The sequence below is a fragment of the Rhinopithecus bieti genome, unplaced genomic scaffold (genome assembly GCF_001698545.2).
Source record: "Rhinopithecus bieti isolate Rb0 unplaced genomic scaffold, ASM169854v2 scaffold_65372, whole genome shotgun sequence".
NCBI classification, from domain to species: Eukaryota; Metazoa; Chordata; class Mammalia; order Primates; family Cercopithecidae; genus Rhinopithecus; species Rhinopithecus bieti.
Window position 1 is genome coordinate 838,741 of NW_016825415.1, and position 9,861 is coordinate 848,601.

The 9,861-nt window shown below is 38.6% G+C and overlaps 1 protein-coding gene across 5 annotated transcripts in view; it reads left to right on the forward strand.

Moving 5' to 3' along the window:
* Nucleotides 1-9,861, forward strand: part of NCOA7 (nuclear receptor coactivator 7) — a 151,966-nt gene that overhangs the window by 95,602 nt on the left and 46,503 nt on the right. For all 5 annotated transcript variants that reach the window (XM_017863015.1, XM_017863016.1, XM_017863014.1 and 2 more), the window contains 4 exons: nucleotides 46-153; nucleotides 2,891-3,004; nucleotides 4,237-4,362; nucleotides 7,213-7,397. In XM_017863015.1, coding sequence (XP_017718504.1) covers nucleotides 46-153; nucleotides 2,891-3,004; nucleotides 4,237-4,362; nucleotides 7,213-7,397 — 533 coding nt within the window. The remainder of the gene's footprint in view (nucleotides 1-45; nucleotides 154-2,890; nucleotides 3,005-4,236; nucleotides 4,363-7,212; nucleotides 7,398-9,861) is intronic.

Here is a 9,861-nt window from a genome sequence, read left to right on the forward strand (position 1 = left end):
TTTTTTTGCTTTATGTATTGACTCTTACTTGTTTGATTATTCTAGGCTGGAAACCAGGACACCCTAAACTCCATAGCACTGAAATTTAACATCACTCCCAATAAATTGGTGGAACTGAATAAACTTTTCACACATACTATTGTTCCAGGCCAGGTAATTATACTCTTATTGTATATAACTCTAGAAATTCTGCATTTATCTTTTATTGCCATTTTCAGTGCCTCACTATTGTTTGTCATAGTATTATCATAAATGATAATGTGCTTTGGTTCAATATTTTCTCTCCTTTATTTTTATTTGTTTATTTTTTGAGACAGGGTCTCACTCTGTTGCCCAGGCTGGAGTGCAGTGACACCATCATGGGTCACTGCAGCCTCTATCCCCTGGGCTCAAGCAGTCCTCCCACCTCAGCCTCCCAAGTAGCTGAGATTACAGACGTGAGCCACTGCACCCAGCTCAACTTTATGATATTTTCATATTCATAGGATTCCTTGGCTACACAAGCTTAATTTTTTTTTTTTCTAGGCTAAAATGACAGCATTGCTGTATGGTTAAGAACTTTAAGACCTCAAATCCTGATTTGCATATGTGTTGGGAGCAAACCCAAAATTATTTTTTTGCAATAGGAGACTTTCACCCCTGCCCATGATCCAGGCTCACTTCCATGTTGAGGTAGCACATGTTCTGGCTGCCGCCCACCTCTCTCTACAGTGCGGGCAACTGTTTAAGCTTAGGAATTACTCTTTAGATTCGACATTTGGAATGTTCAGACGATTGAATCACAATTTCTGTTACCTAATACTTTTTTTAAGAGTTCAGATGCAAAAAAAAATTAATATTAGTGGAGAATTGCTTGGGAAAAACGCCATCCATTCATTACTCTAGTTTAGCTGTATAATATAAGATAAATAAGAGCTGTATACCAAGACCACAAAATTTTAGTCCTTTGTAAATTACTTTTTACAGAACTATAAACTTTGGCATTTGCCGTTGACCCATATTGAAGATGCTATAAAAAGCAATACTCCAAAACTGGTTATTGTATTTACTGTTAGTGCATCATAGAAGACAAATAGTTCAGTCTAGGACGCTCCTTTGTATGAGATTCTATAGGAGAGTATTTGTACTTCTGAGAAACTTCTTCATTTTTATCTCATGGAAATTGAATTCTGCTAACTAATGATGTTGTCTCTTTGCATTAATTATATGGAAACTTAGAGTCACTTTTATGGCCCACTTCTTAATGAGTGGTTACTAGTTTTGGTGTGTATATTTTTAGTAGTAATCAGTCCTCATCTTATATCCCCTTGACTTTGATTTTCCCACTTTTATTTTAATATGTTTTTTATTGTTGTCTCAAATATTTTCTGGATTGAAGTGAGGTTTAAATGACCAGAAAGATAGGAGACAGTGAATACCAATATTGATCAGTAATCAAGTGTTACATGATTAGCTCTGAATTCTGTTTTATAATATTAAAAGTCATCATTTTAAGATTATATTTGACCAGGCGCAGTGGCTCATCCCTCTGATCCCAGCACTTTGGAAGCCAAGGTAGGCAGATCAGTTGAGGTCAGGAGTTCAAGGACAGCCTGACCAACATGGTGAAACCCCGTCTCTACTAAAAATACAAAAATTAGCCAGTAGCCAGGCTTGGTGGTGGGCGCCTGTAATCCCAGCTATTCGGCAGGCTGAGGCAGGAGAATCTCTTGAACGCGGAGGGTGGTGGTTGCAGTGAGCTGAGATCGCACCACTGCACTCCAGCCTGGGTGACAGGAGTGAAACTCCGTCTCAAAAACAAACAAGCAAAAGATTGTATTTGATACATGCCACAGTGTAGCATGTCTCATTAAAAGAGTATTGAATATCAGGATTGTAATAATGTTTTGAGAACCAGAATATTTTGCAGAAGGTTGCTATTCTGTATAATTTGGTGGGGGGGTGGGGGGTGGATTTTTAGTTTTACATAACCCAGACACTGATGGAAGAGAAAATGCTGGGATCATTGTATTGACATTACCTTATATAATTTATCATATAAGGACCATACTACTTTAGAACTCAGAGCCTGCTTGGAGTTAGCAAGCTGGGTTTGTTCCATTTCTACCTGGCACAGATATTAAGTTTAGAAGCCATGCTTCTCTCTCTTCATTTCCCTTATACTATTAGTCCCCCATCCTGGAGGGCTCTCCCCTCTCTCCTATCCAATTTCTACTTATTCTTCAAGGCTTCACTTGGACCCACTTGCTTCACTTGGCCTGCCCAGAGTACTTGCCCACCTTGCTCTCCCTTTCTTTTTGCTTTTTTTGTTTCTTTTCTTTTCTTTTCTTTTCTTTTTTTTTTTTTTGAGGTGGAGTCTCCCTCTGTCGCCCAGGCTGGAGTGCAGTGGCACGATCTTGGTTCACTACAACTTCTGCCTCCTGGGTTCAAGCAATTCTTCTGCCTCAGCCTCCCCGAGTAGCTGGGACTACAGGCACATGCCACCATGCCCAGCTACTTTTTTTGTAGTTTTAGTAGAGACGAGGTTTCACCATGTTGGTCAGGCTGGTCTCAAACTCTTGACTTCAGGTGATCCTCCCACCTCGGCCTCCCAAAGTGCTGGGATTACAGGTATGAGTCACTGCACCTGGCCTTGCTCCCCCTTTTTGAGTTCTTGCAGTGTCCATAGGCATGTTCTGTACCCTTTGTACTACACACATTCATTCATATGCTGAGTGTCATTTCATGGATTAATCTAGGACACCCTAAGTTACTTATGAGTTTCTTGAAAGCAACCGAGGTCATAATCATGCACTAAACATGATACTATGCAGAGAATAACTTCTCTAAACACTCACTAGTGGTTTGCCTGGTTCCAGGTACTCACCCATCTCTTCTCTCCCCTTCTCAGGTCCTTTTTGTGCCAGATGCCAACTCTCCTTCCAGTACCTTAAGGCTATCATCATCCAGTCCTGGTGCTACTGTCTCTCCTTCATCATCAGATGCAGAATATGATAAACTGCCTGTATGTATATTATGTACTTCATGCACTTCAGTTCATTTTTATTAAAGAGACTTTTTGTGAGTTGTAGAATTCAACATGTTATTTTTCGCAAGATTATATCTGAAATTCTCCCTAGATAGTTGAGATTAGGTAATTGGAGAATGCATTGTCTCCAAGGGAAACTTATTCACATTTAAGGTTTCATAGGCCAAGATGGCCAGACACAGTGGCTCACGCCTGTAGTCCCAGCACTCTGGGAGGCCAAGGCAGAAGGATTGTCTGAGCCCAGGAGTCTGAGACCAGCCTGGGAAATATAGTGAGACTCTGTCTCTACAAAATGTTTTAAAAATTAGCCAGACATGATGGCTCACACCTGTAGTTCCACCTACTCAGGAGTGGGAGCATCACTTGAGCCTGGGAGGTTGAGGCTGTGGTGAGCCATGACCATACCACTGCACTCTAGCCTGGGTGACAGAGTGAGACCCTGTCTCAAAAAAAAAAAAAAAAAAAAAAAAATTTTAAAAGGCAAAAATGCAGGTCTTGTATAAAAGTATGAAGTTAAATTTCCAATGACATGGATAGTTTATTTGTATTCATCCTTTTTAAAATAAATAAATAAATTGAATCACAAGTCTAATATGAATTTTTTCATTTAGGTTAGTGTTTTTGTTGTTATTGTTGTTGTTGTTGTTATTTGTGTGTGTGAGACAGAGTCTCTCTCTGTCACCCAGACTGCTGTAGTGCAATGGCATGGTCTTGGCTTACTGCAATCTCCGCCTCTTGGGTTCAAGCGTTTCTCCTGCCTCAGCCTCCCAAGTAGCTGGGATTACAGGCGCCCGTCACTATGCCCAGCTAATTTTTGTATTTTTAGTAGAGACAGGGTTTCACCGTATTAGGCCAGTCTCAAACTCCTGACCTCAGGTGATCCGCCCACCCCGGCTTCCCAAAGTGCTGGGATTACAAGCGTGAGCCACCCCACCCAGCCCAGTGAGGTTAGTTTCTGAAGACATTTCATGAGCAAGTTTTATGGGTTCATACATATGCCTTTGCTTAAAAAAAAAAAAAAAATTAGTTTGATTTGGATATCTGTTATTACATTTGTGATATTTTGAAGGACAAAGGATGTTTGCCTTTTAACGTTCCACTTAAATAGAAATAGTATAGTCACAGGGAATTTATGGGGCTTGATCTACATACATAATTTGTTTGAAAAAGTGCTTTTATTTGATTTTGAAATTTTTTGCTTTCACAAGGATGCTGACTTAGCACGAAAGGCCTTAAAACCCATTGAAAGAGTCTTATCATCTACTTCTGAAGAAGACGAGCCAGGTGTGGTGAAATTTTTAAAAATGAATTGTCGATACTTCACCGATGGAAAGGTATATAGCAATGTAATTTGTTTTCTTTCCTTGAAATCTATGAAAAACTAAAGGTTACAAGTTACTGGAACAGAGACTACAGTAAAAGATCTTACCCAGAGTGTCAAGTTTAGATTTGACAAGCATCCATTAGTTCTCCTCTGTTGGATGCCTGGCCATTTTGCTTATTGAGGTAAATATTATCACTGAGTGGAAATGTGATTCTTTGTGACCTTGGATTCATTGTTTTTTTTCTTTTAGTTTGGGCCTATGAATTGTTAGGGAGATAGTATAACACACATATAACAGCAAATGCTGGAGTCAGACTCACTGAATTTAAATTCTAACTCTACCACCCACTAACTCTGAGACCAGGGGCAAGGTATTTACATGTCTTAAGCTTCCATTTTTCTCATGCATAAAATAGGAACAATAAAAAAAAATTAATAAGAGTATTGTAATGAAAAGTGATAATTTATGTAAAGAATTTAGCACCTAATCTGGAAAATAGTAAGCTCTCAACCTGTATTTGCTGTTGGTGATATTAGTATTAATATCTGCTGTATCCTGTTTTTAGTTTTTTGGTTGTTGGTTGATTGTTTTCTGGGTGCTTTTGTTTTTTTTGTTTTCACAAAGAACAAATTCAGCTTTCAGTGAGCCTCTGGAGAAGGGACTATCTTGATAACCAGTGAATTCCTGTGGTCATAGGAGACTTCATATGAGTTTTAGATAATAGGAAAAATATGTTACCGATGTGCATTTATAAAGTTTGCAAACAAGAATAAATAATGCTTGACATAAAGAAACTTTTTTTAAAGACAGCTTTATTGAGATGTGATTCACATAATATACAGTTCACCCAATTACAGTGTAAAATCCAGTGGTTTTTAGTTTGTTCACATAGTTGTGCAACCATCACCACAATCCATTTTAAAACATTTTATTACCCAAAAGAAACTCCATAACCATTAGTAGTTATTCCCCATTTCACACTCTCCCACCCTATTCTTTCCCCCTCCCTGCTACCCCCATCTCCGTGAGGCAATCACTTACCTACTTTCTGTCTTTCTGTATTTGCCTATTCTAGACAATTTGTTTTATTTTATTTTATTTTTTTCTCTTTACTACCTTTATTCTTCTATTTGGTCAATTGAGGCTATAGCACATTTCCTCATCACTACATGCTATACTTCCTTTTTTTAATTTTTTAATTTTTTAATTTTTTTATTTTTTTTATTATTATTATACTTTAAGTTCTAGGGTACATGTGCATAACGTGCAGGTTTGTTACATATGTATACTTGTGCCATGTTGGTGTGCTGCACCCATCAACTCGTCAGCACCCATCAACTCGTCATATTCCTCCTATCTAACTGTAAGTATATGTCCTTTGACCAACATCTCCCCCATCCTTCTTTTTCCCCTAAACACCTACACTTCTTTTTTTTTTTTTTTTTTTTTTTTTGGTGAGACAGAGTTTCGCTCTTGTCACCCTGGCTGGAGTGCAATGGCACGATCTCTACTCACTGCAGCCTGAGTAGCTGGGACTACAGGTATGTGCCACCACATCCGGCTAATTTTGTAATTTTAGTAGAGATGGGGTTTCACCATTTTGGTCAGGCTGGTCTCAAACTCCTGACCTCAGGTGATCCAACTGCCTTGGCCTCCCAAAGTGTTGGGACTACAGGCTCGAGCCACCACACCTGACCCACCCACACCTCTTAGTCATCACCATTCTACTCTATTTCTATGAGATCAGCTTCTTTAGATTGCACATATGAGTGAGATCATGCAGTATTTATCTTTGTGTGTTTGGCTTATTTCATTTAACATAATATTCTCCAGGTTCATCCATGTTGTTGCAAATGACAGGATTTCATTCTTTTTTTATGGCTGAATAATTTGTGTATATATAGCACATTTTCTTTATTCATCTATTGATGGGTGCTTAAGTTGTTTTCATATCTTGGCTATTATGGATAATGCTGCAAATAAACATGCAAGTGCAGATACCTCTTTGAGATATGATTTCGTTTTCTTTGGATATATACCCAGTAATGGGATTGCTGGATCTACAAAACTTTTTGCTAAGATAATCACTAAACTCATTAAAAGTACCAAAATAAAGTATTTGCCCAAAGAAAGTTATCTGTATCCTGCTGTTCATGGTAGATAATATCCCTATGGCCATTAAAGTCTCTTTTATAATTTGAGCAAGCTTCAGACTTTTAAGACTTCACCAAGCTACGACTTTTTGCTTTCAATCTCCATGGTTCAGCTGTATTCACTCTGGCTACAAAAGTTTCATATTCCTATTTATGTTGACTTTTGTTGGATGTGGGCTTTCTAAATATTTTAAAGAAAAATATCGGGACTATTCTTTGGCACTATAACTCAGAAACAGCCGCTCCCTTAGCACAGAACCATGTACTTGTTAGACACATGGGGAAGACTTGCAGAGTGAATTGTAAAGCCCCGTATTCTCGATCGGGAAAGCACTTGGACAGCCCCTCCCATTTTGTAGACAGAGAACTAGAAAATCTAGGAAATCTGAGACGTGTATGTGAGAACCAGGATCTAGGAAATCTGAGACGTGTATGTGAGAACCAGCTGTGCTGTTGCAGCAGCTATGATAGAATCAGGCTCAGTTGGTTGCCTCAGTGAGCCACATCTGTTTTCTCTGCCTCACCATCCAGCATTGCATTTCTTCAGCCTGTTTTTCTGGTCCTCACAGAGGGGATGTAATTGTCACAGAGGATACTGCGGTTCACAAAGTCCATGGAGTGACCATCTGAGTTAGTTAAAGCTCTGTGGTAGTTGCTGAAAGCATTTCTGCCTGAAGTGATTCTGTCCTGTTGCTTTCTCCTGCAGGGTGTGGTTGGCGGTGTCATGATTGTGACTCCTAACAACATCATGTTTGACCCTCATAAGTCTGATCCTCTGGTTATTGAAAATGGGTGTGAGGAGTATGGTCTCATCTGCCCCATGGAAGAGGTGGTTTCCATTGCGCTCTACAATGACATTTCTCACATGAAGATCAAAGATGCCTTGCCATCGTAAGACATTTCTTTGTTTACCAGGAAAAAGGGGGTGTTGAGAGTTACATGTAGCTTAAAAATGAGGGCATTGGCATGATTGAGGGATTGTGTAGACGTGGTTTTGAAGGTGGAAGATTCGTGCACTGAAGAAAATGAGAAAAATGAGAATAAATGAAAAGAATAAAGTCAGTGATGGGAAAAGTTGAACATATAAAGATTAAAGGAGAAAAAGAAGCCATCATGTTAAAATAGTATTTGTTTGGCTTATTTTCTAAAAGCAGTGCATGTTCTTAATGAAGTTATGGAAGAAGAAAGGCATTTTTCTGAAAGAAGCGTATCCAGTTATCAGTAAGAGAATAATGTTTTCTTCTGGGTTTAACTAAGGAGAGTTACGTTTGTCTTCATTTAACTTCTAGGAAAGGCAGTCTCCCTAACTCATTTCCTCCCTCAGTCCTGCACGGAGAGAGGTTTGGGTCGGGTAGAGTAGTAACCACCTTCGCATGCTGTGAAGAGGGAGTAATACCAGTTTGCTTTTTCCCTGAAATCTAGATTAATATAACTTCAGTCCTGATTACTTTTGCCTTATAATGCAAGATTTATTGTTAAAAAAGAGAGGGAAGCTCCCCCGGAAAAAAGAGAAAGAGTTAAGAAAGCTCAGGGAATTGATTCACTGACACAGATAATCTGATTTTACGGTCCTTTTGCTCTACTGTGTCTGTTTCTCTATAAAACCAGCAGTAAAATTTTAACAACCTTCAGTGATGGGAAGAGGTGGAGCAGTAGGTCCTAACAGTACAGAGGGAAACTAGCCCTTGGGGCTCATATGAAAAAAAAAAAAAAAAAAAAAAAAAAAAAGGTAGTTACTAGGGAGCTAAACCAGACACAAAATCCCTGGGGGTTTATGCAAGTAGATTCCCCTGGACTCCTACAGCTGTTAGAATCTGGTCCAGGCAGCCCTTCCCCAACCTCAAGCCACCGAAGATAGCACCAGAGCATGGGCCCTGAAGTAGTTTCCAAATTTTGCTGCCAGAAGTGTCTAAATGGGTGGCTAAACAAATAGGGGCATTCCCTACTGAAATATGGCTCCTAAGGGAGTAATGCCATTGCACATCTTCAGCCTAGGATCTTAATTATTCTATTTAATAATAGTACCTCTTTATATAAAAACCTATCTCATTGTGAGATTATGTTTAATGATCTCGATTATAAGGGATAATGCCATGATTACAGGAAAAGAGCAGAGGTAAGAATCAGCTTCCAATTTGTTGAAATTATTTCAGGGTTGCACATTGATTCCTGCCTTGGATGCAAGTATATAAAGGATTTTTAGTCTAATGAACAAGAATGTGTGAGAATCAGTGTGAAATAAACTTTGTATTGTCTTCAGAATCTCATAAATTGTTTAAAAGTTAAAAATTACTTAAAACATCATTACCGAAAGTTTAATAACAGTAAGTACAAATTACCCCGTGGCAACGTGCAATAGTTTTTAAAAGTGGATGTGTGTAAAACTCCTCCATCCTCACCTTCAACTTTGGTATTTGTGTGAGAGAGAGTGTGTGTGTGTGTGCCCGCACGCACGCACGTGCAGGACGTTTTGTGGCTCCAGCTGCCACAGCGAGTAAGAAGGGAACAACTGAAAGGATTATTGATCATCATTAGGTGCCCAGCTAAGTCTAGAAAACATTAATTAAGAAACTAGCCAGTTGACACCATTATGTACACTTGGCAACTTCACTGCAGAAAAAGCAGATGCTAAAATTAATCTCAAGTAGGGAATGGGCAGTTTGGATTAGGTAAAAGAAGAAAGGGGTAGTCAAAGTAATCTAGAAAGCTAATTAGAGTGCAGTTGAAGGTGTTTTTGTAGGGGTCAAGCTAGGCAGAGAAGGGGAAGAAAGTTTTGCTTATTAATCAAGTATGTGGAAACTTGAGTTTCTTTGTTGCAGGACTTCTGACAGCCTTTAATATGCCTAATTAAGTTTTGAGTTCCAATAGGGAGATTATGCTACATTTCACAAACTTATTTGACTCTAGGATGGAAACGTTTTTAACATCTCCTGGGATGCTGGTGTTGGGCAGAACATTTTGTGTTTGCAAGTTCCTGCAGAACAGAGATTCTGTCACAATTGTATTTCAGAATATAGCACTTAGGGGCTCAATGAATGCTTATTAAATTGAAATGAATTATAAATTACGAAGGCTTTTTAAAGCGTTTGTTGGAGCCAACCAATTATGTAGGCTTTTATTTTCCATTGGAAAAAGCGTGAACCTTTCATGCAGATGGTTTATAAAGTCACTTTGGGAAGACAGTCTTTTGGAACTTCAGAACTTCCTGGTATTTTGTAGCTTTATTGTCATAACCATTTATTTCAAAGCCAAAATAGCAGATAAAGTTTTATCTGAAGATGATCTGACCTTTTTAGAAAATATAATTATTTCTGAAATTGAAATGTTATTCTTTAAAAGGGTTTTTATAAACCAT